Here is a 15,928-nt window from a genome sequence, read left to right as displayed (position 1 = left end):
GACTCCGGACATTTTCTTATGCTGTATCATCGTAGAGAAGCGTATATTGTCTAAAGTTCTATCTCCGAGCAGTAGAGAAGATGAGTCTGCATATAAAAAGTAGCAATGGTCATGATAATAATACAGATCGAGCAACTCAAACATGGAAATGCTTCCCATATATCCCCCAACGACAGTGAGAAGCATAAACCATATCCTTATAGCCATCAACCTCCCAATCCCTATCTCCCAACACCTTCACACAACACAACCCTTACACAGCCGGCGGCTTCCTTCCCCTTCACCCCCTTCTCCTGACTCAGAACCCTCCGATCCAAAATCTCGTCCACAATTCCCAACTCCAACGCCTCCGCAGCCCCCATAAAGTAATCCCGCTCCATCAACTTCTCAATCTCATCCAGCGACAACTGCTTCTTACCCGTCAAATGGCGCTGATATATCTGGTTGAGTTGTGCGCGCACACGCAGAATCTCCTTCGCATGGATCGCGATATCGGTCGCTTGCCCGAAGTAACCGCCCGAGGGCTGGTGGATCATGATCGAGCTGTGTGGGAGACAGTATCGTTTTCCGGGTTGGCCGCCGCAGAGTAGGAGGGAGCCCATTGAGGCGGCTTGGCCGACGCAGATTGTGCTGACCGGGGAGGCGATGTAGGTCATTGTGTCGTAGATTGCGAGGCCTGGTGGTGGTTTGAAGGGAGAGTTGTTAGTAACCGTGGTGGAGGACGGGTTTGGTCTGGTGCTTATTTGGGGGCGTACCTGCTGTTACTGAGCCACCGGGGGAATTGATGTATAGGTGGATGGGTTTCTGGGGGTTGTCGGCTTCGAGGAAGAGGAGTTGGGCGACGATTGAGGCGGACATGGTCTCGTCGACTTCGCCATTGAGACAGATGATGCGCTCCTGTTGAACCTGTGAGTACAAGCTCACAAAGTTATTTGTCCGGCTGAGATACATACCTTGAGAAGCCTTGAAAATATATCATCTGAATTGAGCAGATGAGATGCTAGTTAGCTGGGCTGGTCCATACTTGAGATCAGTTGCGCAACGTACAGGTGTGCCAGCCACCTCCCTAGAGAAGAGGTCAGTATAACAGCTAATTATGAAAATTCCGCAGCTTGGTTCGAAAACATACCACTGTCTCCGTCACAAAGGGCGTGGGTGTCCATCCCCGCGGGGGCATGCGATCAAACGAAGGTATTGAGCTCGAAAAGGGCCTCGAGCCAAGCGCGGACTGGACACGCGAAATGGAACAGCGAGGGACTGACCGTCCTAGTCGCTGAAGGCTTAATGTGGGCCTCATTTTCAATTGTAGTTCAGCGTGTGCGGCACTTCCCACGAGAGTGCTTTTGTAGGAGGTCGTGGAAGGACGAAACAGTCCTCGCAGCCGTGAAGGCGGAGCGGAGACGGTGACTGATAAGGATAAGCGGAATCTGTTATCGGCGCTAAGATAATCGCGCGACGTTTTCCTTTAATCTACTTCCACCGCGTGCATCTATCCAAACAATGGAGTGCACAAGACGACAGTTTTCGTATGCGACATGGCGTCTTCAGGTATTTCGCCAATTACTCGGCCCCTCTCCCGCGCCACCATCCCGCCGCTACCTTTCGGGCTCGCAGATTCGCGCCGATGAAGCTCCCTCAGGTACCACTCTTCCTCCATCCAAGCGCCTACCGCAATCACCTCTTGTCACATCTCCCCGACCCGGCCCTATAAAAGATCGCAAGAGACTTCCAACACCCGATGACACATTCGAACTAAAAAAGAATCCATGGGCGGTAGCACTCGCGTCACCAGTGCGGATGTGTTCCGTGACAGGAGCCCGTATACCACGCGACCTACTCGGGGAATGGGGGCTTGTCCGAAAACCAGACACAGAAAATAGCTATTTGCTTCCCGTGGATCTGATCAAGGACTCATTGCAAGCGCGGAAAGAAACCGGCTCTTTGGTCCCGGAGAAGGCCCCATACCTTGATCCAGCGACGATATCTGCCGACACGCCACTGACGGCGAAAGCGATTCGCAACGAGAAACCGGGGCAGCAGCTTCTTCTTCGAATGCTCAATTCGCTGCATCTCCTGAAGGGACTTGCGAGGCCATTGTCTAAGAACGCTGGGAAGAGACCAGCCATTTCGAGACTCCTGCCGTTCCGATGGAAGCACCCATTGGGCCCGATCACCTCCCGCGTGGAGAAGAGTATACTTTGGAGACCGGACATGGCAGACCATGTCTTACTGCAGAGGCGTACTGATGTGGTCAAGAAGCTGGAAAAGGCTCGATGGAGGTACGCGCGCATGGATATTCCTGGTGGAGTGTGGAGTGTCCTTGATATCCAGGAATCTTCTACTACCGCGCTTGCAGATGCTCTAGAGCGCCTCGGATCTTTCGATCGGATGGCATCTGGGGCAGTCCTTCTGCTTGCGCCGTCTGGTAACGGTGGATCATGGCCAGAGACTGTGTTCAATCCATCCACTCAGAGTCAAGTCCCTGTATTTGACTTGACGACACTTTTGTCTGAATCAGACTTGGCCAAGCTACGGGATGCGGAGGCGCCGCATTTCCGTAATGCTGCCCTGTTCTTCAGGCCGGATAATCATTTGGGGGTGGAGACCATCCTAGCTCTATGGAAGCTCCAGCGGTTCATGACGGAGACACCGTCTTGAACCCTGGACACATCAAATCGAAACCACTGGGCTCTTGACCTGCCTGCATTTATACAATCCGTCTGTATAGACCCGCAAGGTTAATCCAAGCTTATCACTGACCGTCGGAGTCTTGTATGCAAACAGATACGGGCGTTTTTTGGTCGCCCTAAAGGTTACTCATGGCTTCGTGCTCCCACGGGTACAAAAAGAAAGGCAGCAGATATGGATGTGGTTGACCTGACGAGAGACGATTGAGGGCATGTGCCAAACTTTTGTTCGGACACGAGGTAGGATTTTTTGAAAAAAAAAAAAAAAAAAAAAAAATTCAATTGTTGTCACTAAAAGCAACATTGTAGAGAGAACTGAGCTTGAAACTAGCCCTAGCAGCTAGCTCTCTGCTCTCGATATCTTAGGCTTTGAATGGGGTTCTTTTCATAGACCGAGTCTAGAAACGTTGATGCCTTGCTAAATTGGGTATATTGTCTGTTTGATATTGAGTATCATTGATATCGTTAAAGTAGATGTTAGCTGAACGTAGAACTTAAAGTAACTTGAGCTTAAATATTCAGTGGAAGATCAAACTTCTCCTGCTTAGTGCTAATCTTCTCCTGTGGATCAGTGTGTTTTAACTTAAGACTATCTGGGCAATCGTTTATACATACTACTAAGTACCCAGCCGAATTCTTACCATTAGGAGCTGCGCCATTCCTGGCGATTGATGACTAGACCTTAAACATCTAGTAGCGGCGATGTCAGGATACCTGTCCAGTGCTGTGATACTACATGCCACATGGAGGTGTGCTCCGCCACTATTGGATCCGACCCACCCTACACGAAGTCCGCAGGGCGCAGTCAGCCATGACAGAATCACGAGCTACAAGGTTCAAAAATTCACGCACAAAATAATATGATCTTCGTTGTTTTATCTCCAATTTAGGAAATACTCGTATCTCCTAGCCACTAGAACATCTACTGTACTCATTAAATTAGCTACACAATAAGTCCTTCCTAGCAGACAACAATACTTTAAAAAGTGTCTTTCATTCCTTCATCGGTCGAAATTATTCAACAGCATCGAGGGCACCATTCGATACCTCGTTCAACATCATGGCTCGCGAACTAGCCAATACTTCTATATCCAGCGATGAAGATCTCCCATTGCCTACGTCCACTTCACGTCTTTTCCATGTATACAACAGACGGCGCAAGAACGACTTCGCTATTCTCACAGCCGATAAAGCCCCTCTGGCCTACGTGCGATCCTCGTCATTCACCATCGGCAAGCCCGACCTGACATACCACGCGGGTGAAACAGACCAGGCCCCTATCACCGCTGTCTGCAAATTCATCAACTTCTCGCGGCACAGCAAAATAGGATTCGGCGATCCAAACAATCCGAATATCATCTGGGAGGACCTGAAACGATATAAATTAACGAACCACTATCGAATGGAAATGACGCTGAATAATAATGAAGGCATCCGAAAAGCCTTTGTGTGGAAACGAACAAATCATACCCCGATCGGAGACGATATGCCAGCTATGCTGAGCACGAAGAATTTCAAGCTTATCGATGAGCAAACAGAAGAGTTGGTTGCAGTATATGTTAATAATGGAGTCAAGAGTTGGGAGAAGTGCGGCAAATTCCAAATCAATGTCAACTATGGGGCGCAATTCGATGTCATGGTATTAATTACGGGATTGTCGTTATTGGAGAAAGAAAGGCGGCGGGAGAGAAGGAATAATTAGGTAGCACTGAGACAAACGCCCAACCAATCATATCGGCGGACAACAGCCTTACTGCGCTACTGTATGTATGTATGTGGAATCATGATTCCAGATTGGGGCTTCCCAATAAGATTCCACATCATCAGTGACCATTGACCTTCAGATAAATTTGGCGGCACACAGCGAGGACTGCGATTATAAACATCTTGTCCCAGCAACATCTTTTAACAATACATCAATGTCCTACACTTCTTGCAATCCAAAGTCAGACATCCCCGGCACGAAAGTTTCCCAACTATATACGCCCAGATTTATCCACTACAACCATGGAGTCCTGTTCCTTCCAAGCATCGCCTAATTCAGCGATACATGCACGCATAACCCGTCCTGCTAAGAAAGGATCCAAGCCGCTACTGGTATTTTTGCACTACTGGGGTGGCAGCTCGCAAACATGGCACAAACTCACAGACTTGGAATCTTCGATTTCGCTGAGTGCGCTTTATCCAACGATCGCAATCGACCTACGAGGCTGGGGTCAATCGACCGGGCCAGAAGATGGTAATAAACAAGCCTATTCCATCACCGAAACTGCTAGCGATGTCGCCACTATCCTGAAGCGTCTTAGCGAAGACAAAAATAAACAAGACCTTCTCGACCATGGTCTCCTTCTCGTGGGCCACTCAATGGGCGCAAAGGTTGCACTTGCAACGATTGGGTTATCGTCTAAGGATTTCCAGGAGTTACTTCGAGGACTTGTTCTTGTCGGACCAGCACCTCCAACTGCCCTGAATCTACCCCCTGACATGAAAGCTCAACAAATGCTTGCATACGAAACTGAGGACAGTGTCCGCTGGACGGTGAGAAATGTTCTCGCAAATCCTGAGAAGCTCTCGGAGTCTGATATTGATCTGGTGGTCCGCGACAGCCTCGTGGGTAATCGGTTCGCGAAGAGCGCCTGGCCTTCATATGGTATGCAGGAGGATATCTCGCCGGCTGCCCGGAAAGCTCTAGGTTCTCTGCGTGGTCTGCGAGCTAGTGTGCTTTTGGGAGAGCTTGATGTTGTCGAGACAAAAGAGAGGGTTGAGGCAGAAGTTGTTCATTTCCTACGCCAAAGTGGAGTTGAGGTATCGCTGACCATTGTGGAGGGAATTAAGCACTTGGTACCGTTGGAAGATCCTGAGTCGATCTACAAGGAGATTTGTCGTTACTGGTGAATTGGAGTGTACTCTAGATCACGGATAATCTTCAAATTTCTCATCTCATATCAGTATCAAAGAGCTTCACCTAAAGCGACCAATTTGAATCACAGCAGTTACTCAACACGTGCCGTCTCAGCCTTCTCGGTATCATGGTGCTCAGTACTCCGATCCACCACAGCATCATCAACACCCTTGCCCAAGAATCGTTGCTGTCCAATCTCGGCTAAGCTAACACCCTCCGCCCTGAGTCGCTCCAAACGCATCGAGTCCTCTGCTTCCTCGTCCCTTTCTTCCTGTGACATTTCAGGTCCCCAAAACAGGAAGAACAACATAAAGGCCCAGACAGCACCCATGAAGATAGCAATGACCATTCCATAATCGAATCTCTTCTTCCCATGTGCCCCTGGTGGTAGAGGGAACCGCTCTCCAATAATGGACTGAATCGTAGCAGAGGCAGAAGATCCAAGGTTGCCAAGTTGATAAGTCAATCCCACCATCACGGTACGAAGTGCGATCGGCGATAACTCGAGCAAGTGGATTGGCATCGGACCCCAAACGCCACCAACACAGAACTGCTCAAAAAACACGCTAGCCACTAGCGACATTGATCGAACCATTGTATAGGCTGGGATCAATGCACCACCAATGACACATACCACCAACATAGTTAGACGCCGTCCAAAGAACGTGCTGATGTATCCAACTGTACAACCACCAAACAATGCGCCTACCTGGCCAACAACTGTAATGATAGTAGTATCGGTGGCGTTCATTCCAACCTGGTCTTTGAGGTAGGTCGGGTAAAAGTCTTGACTACCATGCGAACAGGAGTTATATCCCGCCATCAGGACAACCAAGTAAACGAACAGAACCCAATTCTCCCGAAGCGCACGACCAGCATCACGAAGGAAAATTCGTAATCCTGCTGCTTTAGCATGGTCATTGCCATCACCAAGTGCATTTGCTCGCGCTTCTCGCTCAGCTTTCATGACCTGGAAATGGTTTGTCTCGGGTAAGCACCATCGGAAGATGATGATTAGGACGGGGGGTCCTGCACCGAACCAGAACAGACTTCGCCAGCCGTGTGAGGTAGTTGGGACAAGAGCGCGATAGAAAGCTGCTGCGAGAAGGTACCCCATTGCATAGCCCATTTCGAACAGTCCGGAGAGCAAGCCGCGTGCTTCGTACGGGAGATCTTCGAGGGCAGTGGCCGCTGCTGGACCAAAGAGGCCTATATAATACAACAGTGAATATCGATGATGCACACTGGTGCCTGGTTGAGTGATGCTTGCTTACCTCCCATTGCAATTCCATACAAGGAACGGGCACCCAGAAACTGAGGCAGAGTTTGGCAAAATCCGGAGCCCAACTCGAGAATTATAAACAAGCCAAGGTTGATGATCATGGGCCACTTGCGTCCATACCGATCCGAAAGTATACCGAAGATGATTGCGCCAACAGATCGTAGCATGAGGGTCACGGTCATACCCTAGCAACGAACGATTATCAGTACATTGATCATCATAGTTTCGTATTACTTGTACTTACCCATGACACATCAGAATAAGAGACACCAAAGTCAGCCGCGATTTCAGTGATACACATCGACACCGTAAAGAAATCAAAAGCGTCCCAAGTCCAGCCCATGAATCCCGCAGCGAACATGAGCCATTGATGAGTAGTCAGCTCCCGAAGGATCTCGTAGGGATTTCTTAATTTGTTCTGAAGCCCGATGTTATTATAAATATCACTTGACTGGGCAAGCATTCCATCAGAGAACATACTCGGGGAGGTTTGAGACTTGACACTCGCGTAGCAAAGTAGCGAGAAATTTGTCTGGGGGAGTAGAACCACCCGGCTTCCATATGGTTTCTCATAATGAAAGAGCTTCTGCAGTGATCGCTGGGATATCTGAACGAAACAAAGCTACGCAGTCTGGCAACTATATAGCTTGCTCCCTAGCTGCCGAGGTGCGGTGCTATGTCCATCTCATTGCCGAAACTCAGCGCAATGATCACTACATTTTCGCGGGGCACTTGATCGGATCCGAGGCTCTGGAATCCTATGTTCTCGTTTTCTTCGAGATAAACTTGTCCCAAATAAGCCTTCTTCCCCGCTCAGGAGGGACGTGCTTTTCTAGGATCTGGGGGCTAAGCTCTCAGCCTTTGGGTCTTGGAGTGCGCCATCATATCTAGAAGACACTATTACGCCTAGAGCATTTAAAGAGTTATTCGTTCAGGAAGTAAAAAGACCAAAGTAGACAGAGCTATTTAGGAGTACCATGTTGATCTACATTGTGATGGGTGTCAGAGCGGAAACACGATATCTCAGACGCTAGCTATCGACCGGCAAGATCGATGTTGGACATAGTCCTAAAAGCTATTCAGATGGGGCAGGAGCTAAAATTAAGTTCTCACCTAGAAACGTTATAGCTAGTTCCCCGTATTCTTTTCTTGAAGCCAAGCCCAAAAGTGGCATTGTGCCTGCTCCCTGCACGGCAGGTGGTTAGCGAGGTCGCGTCACATTGAAGTCAAAGCGGGAATCTGTCTCGCACTCCGTGTTCAGATACCCATGGAGTACTTGGGGTGTTATTGATCCGTTGGAGTATTGGGGTATCTTTAATCCCCAGCATATTCCGAGCGTCACTGCGATCCTCGATTGATGTCTACTCTTCTGTCGTATGTCAGTGTATACTAGTTATCATGCGGACTTCGCACTCAATCTTTCATCAGCTGTCCCTAGTTTCAAACACAACGCTCAGCTCACATACTGCTAGCTACAAAGATACCTGATTACAGCATATATGTGCTGGCCCTGAATCAAGGTCTAGGTTCGGTTATGAACCGCCCCATTATCTTGTTGCCCAGCCAAGAATCCGGGGTCTCCATCTAAATGCGGGGGTGGCGCTGACCTAGTGGTCTTTATTCCGATCGCTTCCCCTTTAATAGCTCTAGCGCGATGTCATCTTGTCCAATCAAGGAACTTTCAAATAGGTTATATCACAAAACTCCGCGGACTAGACGATAATGTTCCGACGGAGTTGCAAATTTAGGGATCACGCATAGTATGTCTTAAACTACAAAGCCCGTTCTATCTAGCACAAGTCATCTTATCCAATCAGATAACTTTCCAAATAGGTTATATCAAAGAACTCCGCAGGAGATGATTCACCTGTGGCTTGATTTTGAGAATATTCCGACGGAGCTGCAAACCATCTTTGTCGGCTAGCCATCGTAATACATAGGTTACTATAGAAGCCAAGCCCGAAGCTCGGCTAAGCAGACAACCTTTAATGTCGGCTGAGCTGTGTTACTCCTTTGCTCCGACTCCCGAGGAGATCAAACTACTAGCTTCTGGAGAAAGACATCGTATAATGGCATGAACTTGGGGATAGCGGTTGATTCGGCCGAAAAGATCTAAATCTTTTCGCTTTCCCATCGACTAATACTTTACTCGGAAAGTCATGCCTAGAGTCGCAAGTCATTTAGTAACAATAGAATCAGGCATATCCCGCCCAGTATTTGCCTTGCATGATCTCGAGCAATTGCGAGAACATTACAAATTTACAATGACAAATTTACTAGAAAATAGACGGAGAAAATCAGGGTATCATAATCATCCTCATTCTCATGATAAGTGCAATACATAACGCCTCAATGTGTCAGATCCAGCCGAACGCCATCTATGCATCCAGTCAGCTTCGTAGTGAACCTATGTCGTCTCTGAATAAATATCAGGAGAGACAGAGATAAACCACGAAGAAGACCATATGCTTCAACCGAAAAATTGTTTTTTTATATCCATTTCCCGGATTGATCGATCACCCGCGCAGAATATTGGCAATGCGCAGCGCCAAATCCAGCACAGACAAGTGCTCATCGGCACCATCAACCAGCCGCCTATCCAGCTCCGAGAAGACCATGACGATCTTATTCTTCTGGATATCGGGGATAGCCTCGTTAAAGACAACCCGTCGATACAACTGTCAGATGTTAGCACCTGATCCAAAAACCACAGCAGATGAGAAGCACAAACCTGGCTAACAAGTTGCGTGGCACTCCACCCATCCGCAACAAGATCCGTCACCACCTTAGAAACAGCCTCATACGCCGAACCCGACGCCTTCGGCTGCATAGCCTGTACCAAATTATCCAAAATTCCCTCGGGAATAACACCCGCAATCTCTTCAATAGTCCGGACAGTAATAGTTCCCTCCGCGGAACTCCCCGCATCGGTCATCTCAGCATCATCATCCGCATCCTTCCCTCCAGCACGCGCAGCACCCACCAACCTCGCCGCACTCTGCAGATAAGTAATAGCCCGACGCAAATCACCCTCACCACACCGAATCAATGTATCCACAACACCATCATCAAGCTTCAGACCCTCCGCGCGCGCAATCTCCGCAACCCGCTCACCCGCCGCAGCATTATCGAGACTCTTAAAGCGGAATTTACTGCATCGACTGGCCAACGGCTCAATAATGCGCGTAACATAGTTACACACCAGACAGAAACGCGTGATGCGGGAGTACTGCTCCATCGTACGGCGGAGCGCGGCCTGCGCGTCCTGGGTCATACTGTCTGCCTCGTCGAGGATGATGATTTTGAAGGGGGGGCAGGGGTATTGGGCGCGGTAGGCTGCATCTAGGCCTGTTGGTTGGGATAGTTGTGAGCGGGCAAAGTTTTTCACTTTTTCGCGGACGATGCCGATGCCTCGCTCGTCGGAGGCGTTTAGTTCAAGGATGCGGGAGCGGTAGAGGGCGGGGCCGAAGAGGGATTTGGCGAGGGCGAGGATGGTGGATGTTTTGCCTGTTCCGGGGGGTCCGTAGAAGAGCATGTGAGGGAGCTGTTTGGGTGTGGTATTAGAATTGAATCGCGACTGTCTAAGACAGGTTCCGGGGTGCATACGTTAGAAGCTTGCAAGGTGCGCTGGAGGACCTTGGTTGTGTGGTCTTGAGCGGCGACATCATCAAGGGTTTTAGGACGACTGATTCAAGTTAGATGAGGTTCTTGTCAATGGATAGTTTCAGGTGAACTTACTATTTTTCAACCCATGGCTGTAGACGGGTGGTATCTTCCTTGCTGTCGCTTGCTTTGGTCTTGGAGCTGCTTGAAGCAGCAACTGCTGCAGCACGGGCCTTGTTATTGAAGAAAGTGGATGCCATAGTGAAATCACCCTCGAGGCGGGTACGGCAGGGAGAATTGAGGCTTTGAGAGTTGTTCAGTTGAGTAGTCGGGATCCAGGTGACAGACCAGACGCCCGCGATTGAAGAGACGCGTCTCCACGTGACACGCGCAGCACTTAGCTGTGGGCCAATCAGAAGACTCAATTATACTTCCTTAGCACGGTGTCTACTTTACTCGTCAAAACGGGAGGATTAAAAGTGGCGAGCTTTGTTAGGTGTTTGATTTTCTAAGTTTGTGATATACACGCTGAAATGCTTCATTAATGACGTGGACTATCATTTCACCAACATGCGTGACTCTAAAGCTCATCCCGCACAACTTCCTCCTCATACATCCGCTTCTTCGGGTTGCGCGGTACCTCATCCTGCCTTTCCATCTCTTCCGGCGAGATATCATCGATATTAGTTCCATCCCACTTTCCATCCTCGACCATGCGCCCAATCTTATCAATGATACGATCTTGCTCATATTCTGCAGGCTTCTCATGATCCCACGCAGCATCACCACTTGGTACAGTTCCCCCCATCACAGCAGTAGCAGCCTGTTGAATAGTCGCGGATATATCGCTAGCAATTGAGCTAGATGCAAGCTCATTTGACCCCTTTGAGGTTCCAACAGCGCTGAAAGCAGCGAAGGCGAATCGCATGGCAAATTTGACCGGAAGCCAAATTAGCCACCACATGGGACCGTAGAGGACACGGCGGAAGATAAGCCATGAAATAGTTCCAATGAGAATATAAAACGCCGTTTCGAGGTACCATGTATCTGATTTTTGGGAGCGGAGAAGAGAATTAGCGAGGCTGCGAGAGTTGGCGAGGAGTGTGTCGAGGCTGCTGTAGGACTCAGATAAGGAGGAGATTGCGGCCGTTGATTGTTCTGATCATACAAGGTTAGAAAGTCCGTACACGGTATTAAAGAACATGTAGAATGCCACTTACCAAGTGTCTCTTGAGCAAACTGACTACGAGACAGCTCAGCCTGCATCAAGTGGTGTGTCCGGCGCAAAGCAGCTGTCACATCATTCGAAGCATTCAACACCAGATCCTCCTGCGTGAACTTCTCCGATGGACCTCTCTTCTCAGACGAAGCCTGCGACCTCGAGAGCAATAACTCGCGCTCCTTGCGCTTCGCAAGCTCAGCATTCCGCTTAGCTTGTAACTGAGCATTCCGGAAATCTCCCCGAGTCCTATCCAAGATATTAGCACAACGAAACCCTCAAATCCAACCACATTCATCTCCGCGATTCAAAAACATACCTCTTCAAATCATCCCACAACCGCCCCGCCATCGCAACAACACGCTCCTTCTCAGCCTCCTTCTCCGCACCATTCACAGCTGATTTCCTCCTCCCCTCTGAACCGGTATCTAGCGCCTCAATGTCCCCGCGCAATAGCTCCAATTCACCCTCGGCGTCTTTCAACTGCGAGTGTATTTCGGCTCCAAGCTCCACGCGCGCCTCGTCGCCTTGTCCGATAGAAGAGGTGAAATTGCGCAGTCGGTTCACTAGAGGTTGAATCTGGCCGAGTGTGGTGGATAGCTCCTTCAAGCGGGCCTGGAGAGCGGCCGCGGTGGACATGGTGGGTTGTAAACTGGGACAATTAACGGGTGTTGTGCATGTAATGGCGGATTAGTGGGTATTTTGCCGAAGGAAACGTCAGGTCTGCTAGATATGATCCAGTCTAATCACTGCTGGAATCTTGGACCAGTTTCAGCTAGGGGCTGTATTGTCGAACTGAGTACTTGTTTAAGTACAAGTTGACCAGCTGGCGTGGGCGTCACTGCTCTCCATGCCGACATGTTTGCATTTTCGGCAAACATCGGACATCTCTCTCGCAGCCCGCAACCGCAACTCGGCGGAAACATTTGTTCGAACGGACAATTGACCAATTTACCTCCGTGATTGAGCTATCAAAAGCCAGGATCAGCTCGTTACAACCGGATTCCGCCGTGAAATATATTTCTTGAGAATCCCACCGACCACCAGCCGCTGAAACTCACCAACCCACTCCACCGCAAAAAACTTCGGGGAGACACAACCATCGCGAATTCACTTAGGTACGCAACCACCGCAACCCCAACACCCTCTATTCCCCATATATCCCAGTCACTAACTCCTCTCACAGTCAAACCCTCACATACAAACCTCATATACCTCACCCCACAACCCTCAACTCCCTCCAACAACCACAAAAATGTCCATCCCAATCCACACAATCACCACCTTCCGCGCGACCTTCAACCCCTTCACGCACTCCTCCCGACCCTGCCGGCTCCTCCTCTCTCTGCTGCGCACACCAGCCACATCCTCACCCGCCAGCCCCACCCACATCGACATCAAAGTGACGCAGCTGCCGCGCACCTCGACACAGCAGCCCGTCATGACGGTGGGCTTTAAGGGTGGGAAGGAGGTTACCCTTGAGGTTGGGAAGCGTGGGATGAAGATTGGGGATGTTGTTGAGGAGATTTCGAGGGTTGGACGGGCGCTGGAGAGGGAGGCTAGTCTCAAGGGTTGAATGGATGAATTGGATAAATGGATGGATGGATGGGGGAGGATGGTATGTCAGGTGCCCTTTGGGGAGTTACTTGATTGTGCTGCGCATTGTTTGCTTGTGATTTTGTATTATATTTTTGTCCTGATATTTGGTTGTTCTTTTGGCGCGTTGGATTACTCAATTGCATGGTAGTGAGAGGGGTTGAGAGAGTGTGTTGTCGTCCAGCTCTCTGAGAGTACTCTTTCGGCTACCCTAGGAGTTGATATACCAGTCTCATGAAGGCCCGATTTACCAAATGTCTTCTCTGTGTCTCATTCGGTCCGAACGTATACTATCTCGGGTAGATGCAGGCAAGTCGTTTTTAGCAGTACACATTACAGTGGAAGGTTGGCTGGAAATCTCAATAGAATCTTATACTCCACCATCTAGGTGATAGCAAGCACTCAAACATTTTTGTTCTGGTATTTTAAACAAGCAAGAGGCAAGACAATTTACACGGCAGCGCCGGAGATGAAGAACCACTTGTCGATGCTGCCATCAATGGGGGCTGGGGCAAGGTTCTCGTGACGGGGGAGGGCAGCGACCTGAGCGGCGTCGGCGCGGTTCACGTCGAGCTGGGTGTTGGCACTGTAGAAAAAGCAATTAGCAAATCTCCCGTGAAGAATAAAATCGATATTGGGAAAGCGGGACAGAAAACGTACAGGCTGATATCGCCAGCGTTGCTCTTGCCAGAGATGAGCTTCTCCCAGGCCTCGGAGCACTCCTTGATAACCTCCTCAGCGTACTTCTTGTTCTTGCACTCGCCGGAGAAGGCGAACTGGTTCTCGGGCTTTCCGTCGGGGATCTTGTAGATGCGGAACCACTCGTTGGTGGCACGCATGAGACCGGGCAGGTGACGCTCAACATCCTCAATGTCGTGGAGCTTGGAGGCCAGAGGGTCGTTGACATCAATGACAATGATCTTCCAGTCAGTCTCCTCCTCGTCGATCAGAGCCATGACACCCAGAACCTTGACTTGCTTAACCTGGCCGGGGTAGCCAACAAGCTCACCAATCTCGCAAACATCGAGAGGGTCGTTGTCACCCTTGGCCTTGGTCTCGGGGTGGATAGAGTTGGGGTCCTCCCAGGTCTAATCAATTGAGTCAATGGCGGAGTCCTCGTGGATGGCGGGGTACTGTATTGTTGCAGTATGCTGCAATGAGTTGTTTCCACTTACGCGGGGGAAGGCACCGTAGTTCCAGAGGTAACCCTTGTGGGGGAAGCAGTTGCGGACGAAACGGAGCTTGCCCTTCTTGGTGTCCTGCTTGATGGGGTTCAGGAACTCGTCCTTGGAGATCTGAATGTGGAATTCGCAATTAGCAATCGTAGACAATTGGCGTGGTGGGGTGGTATGCTGTGCAATTGGCATGGAAAGAATGGCGATGGGAATGATCGTACCTCCTGCTTAGCGTTGGTCCAGCGGGGGATCTCGACGACCATGTTCAGGATAGTCTGCTCATCGTTGGCGTAGAGAGGAATATCGTGGAAAGGAGAGACAGGAACGCCATCCTTCTCAATGTAAACACGGTGCTCGAGCGTGTAAGGCTGAGCGATCTTGCGAACGGTATACGACATTTTGGGTGCAGAGGAACAGAAATGCCTGGTGAGGAGAGCAGCTCGGGAGAGAGAAGAGGAAGAAGACGTAGTGGGGGGAGAAAAGGAGGACGCAGCAGAGGGAGGGGCTGTCCGAGTGATCCAAGTGGGGGGCGCCAGCGTTGCTGATGTGCGCTGGGCGACTCGGGAGGCGGTGGAGGCACAAGAAACCGAAAATCCCAGTCGGGCCAAGGGATAATGGCCCAGAGCCATTGGCTTGAAACTTCGATGAGGTGATTAACCCTGTGTTGGGGAGGTGTTTGGTTCTTTCTTTTTTTTCGTCCTTGCCAACTGCTTGGCCCAATTGACGGGGGACGGAGTGTGTATCCTTGGTAGGTCAAAAACTGGTGGTTCCAGGGGAAACCCGGATTCGCTGTCTGCCCCTGGGAAAAGAACAAACTTCTTTGTGACTTATTGAACAACAGGATTAGTTATTCTGGTCGCGGGTCTTTTTCGGCGGGTCTCTCTCCGAGGTCCGGCATTGCGAATGCCAGTCTGACTCTCCGAAAATTGGCATTCCGCCCGAGCAATTATATTATTAGAGTATTGACCGCTATACAGTTGGAGGCTGAATTAGAGGCCTCATATATCTTGCAATTATTGAATCCCAGTATGCTTATTGCTATGATTATTTGGTTTATGCCTGAGGTCTCGTGCCCCTCCCCCTAAGTACGTATATGTACTGTGTGACTTGGGCCTCCAGCGAAGTATGTACTCTGCATGTACTCCATACTGTCATCTCCATACTTTCTCGCTCCCTGCAAGTGCTAACCTGATCTCGGGCTACAATTACTAGTAGCAAGCGTGTCTCAACCATGATTTGCGGTGAAGAGTTGATGCCTAAGGCCTTACAAAACTAACTAGCATGTCTATACTTCATAGTCAAACTTAACATATAGGATCAATAGCAAATTGTAGAGACATAAATCTTCTGACAGACTTAGTGTTGTGAATTGGCCTCACAAGAATACGTATTAGGGCTAGGAAACCACAGTTGATTGTCTACTACTTCTTGTTCCTTCCGTCTCAAATCAAGGCAGAGTCTGGC

At 49.6% G+C, this 15,928-nt stretch overlaps 9 protein-coding genes across 9 annotated transcripts; 4 read left to right on the top strand and 5 right to left on the bottom strand.

Moving 5' to 3' along the window:
• Window positions 1-57: 57 nt before the first annotated feature.
• Window positions 58-1,373, bottom strand: N7473_009516 (ATP-dependent Clp protease proteolytic subunit). The gene is made up of 5 exons (XM_057155455.1): window positions 1,130-1,373; window positions 1,048-1,066; window positions 954-979; window positions 756-906; window positions 58-676 (listed from the first exon to the last, which is right to left on the bottom strand). The coding sequence occupies exons 1-5, from the start codon at window positions 1,295-1,297 to the stop codon at window positions 222-224; spliced, it is 819 nt and encodes a 272-aa protein (XP_057006585.1). The 5' UTR covers window positions 1,298-1,373; the 3' UTR covers window positions 58-221.
• A 127-nt stretch (window positions 1,374-1,500) lies between these two features.
• N7473_009515 (uncharacterized protein) lies at window positions 1,501-2,658 on the top strand (the record flags this gene model as incomplete). Its single annotated transcript, XM_057155454.1, has 1 exon — window positions 1,501-2,658. The coding sequence occupies one exon, from the start codon at window positions 1,501-1,503 to the stop codon at window positions 2,656-2,658; it is 1,158 nt and encodes a 385-aa protein (XP_057006584.1).
• Window positions 2,659-3,747: 1,089 nt separating this feature from the next.
• Window positions 3,748-4,389, top strand: N7473_009514 (uncharacterized protein; the record flags this gene model as incomplete). Its single annotated transcript, XM_057155453.1, has 1 exon — window positions 3,748-4,389. One exon carries the CDS (start codon window positions 3,748-3,750, stop codon window positions 4,387-4,389), a length of 642 nt encoding a protein of 213 aa, XP_057006583.1.
• Window positions 4,390-4,694: 305 nt separating this feature from the next.
• On the top strand, window positions 4,695-5,582 carry N7473_009513 (uncharacterized protein; the record flags this gene model as incomplete). The annotated part of the gene is made up of 1 exon (XM_057155452.1): window positions 4,695-5,582. One exon carries the CDS (start codon window positions 4,695-4,697, stop codon window positions 5,580-5,582), a length of 888 nt encoding a protein of 295 aa, XP_057006582.1.
• A 98-nt stretch (window positions 5,583-5,680) lies between these two features.
• Window positions 5,681-7,349, bottom strand: N7473_009512 (sugar transporter family protein; the record flags this gene model as incomplete). The annotated part of the gene is made up of 3 exons (XM_057155451.1): window positions 5,681-6,798; window positions 6,864-7,056; window positions 7,116-7,349. 3 exons carry the CDS (start codon window positions 7,347-7,349, stop codon window positions 5,681-5,683), a joined length of 1,545 nt encoding a protein of 514 aa, XP_057006581.1.
• Window positions 7,350-9,387: 2,038 nt separating this feature from the next.
• N7473_009511 (replication factor C subunit 2) lies at window positions 9,388-10,734 on the bottom strand (the record flags this gene model as incomplete). Its single annotated transcript, XM_057155450.1, has 4 exons — window positions 9,388-9,549; window positions 9,603-10,415; window positions 10,478-10,556; window positions 10,610-10,734. The coding sequence occupies 4 exons, from the start codon at window positions 10,732-10,734 to the stop codon at window positions 9,388-9,390; spliced, it is 1,179 nt and encodes a 392-aa protein (XP_057006580.1).
• A 320-nt stretch (window positions 10,735-11,054) lies between these two features.
• On the bottom strand, window positions 11,055-12,332 carry N7473_009510 (putative protein transport membrane glycoprotein Sec20; the record flags this gene model as incomplete). The annotated part of the gene is made up of 3 exons (XM_057155449.1): window positions 11,055-11,632; window positions 11,695-11,942; window positions 12,013-12,332. The coding sequence occupies 3 exons, from the start codon at window positions 12,330-12,332 to the stop codon at window positions 11,055-11,057; spliced, it is 1,146 nt and encodes a 381-aa protein (XP_057006579.1).
• Window positions 12,333-12,948: 616 nt separating this feature from the next.
• N7473_009509 (mitochondrial 54S ribosomal mL53 protein) lies at window positions 12,949-13,269 on the top strand (the record flags this gene model as incomplete). The annotated part of the gene is made up of 1 exon (XM_057155448.1): window positions 12,949-13,269. One exon carries the CDS (start codon window positions 12,949-12,951, stop codon window positions 13,267-13,269), a length of 321 nt encoding a protein of 106 aa, XP_057006578.1.
• Window positions 13,270-13,739: 470 nt separating this feature from the next.
• Window positions 13,740-15,093, bottom strand: ipp1 (inorganic diphosphatase IPP1; the record flags this gene model as incomplete). The annotated part of the gene is made up of 4 exons (XM_057155447.1): window positions 13,740-13,875; window positions 13,950-14,377; window positions 14,465-14,584; window positions 14,686-15,093. The coding sequence occupies 4 exons, from the start codon at window positions 15,091-15,093 to the stop codon at window positions 13,740-13,742; spliced, it is 1,092 nt and encodes a 363-aa protein (XP_057006577.1).
• Between the last annotated feature and the right edge of the window lie 835 nt (window positions 15,094-15,928).

Source organism: Penicillium subrubescens (genome assembly GCF_028828155.1).
Source record: "Penicillium subrubescens strain IBT 31985 chromosome Unknown utg000006l_segment0_segment0, whole genome shotgun sequence".
In the NCBI taxonomy this organism is placed as follows: domain Eukaryota; kingdom Fungi; phylum Ascomycota; class Eurotiomycetes; order Eurotiales; family Aspergillaceae; genus Penicillium; species Penicillium subrubescens.
This window is presented reverse-complemented; position numbering and strand designations above follow the sequence as displayed.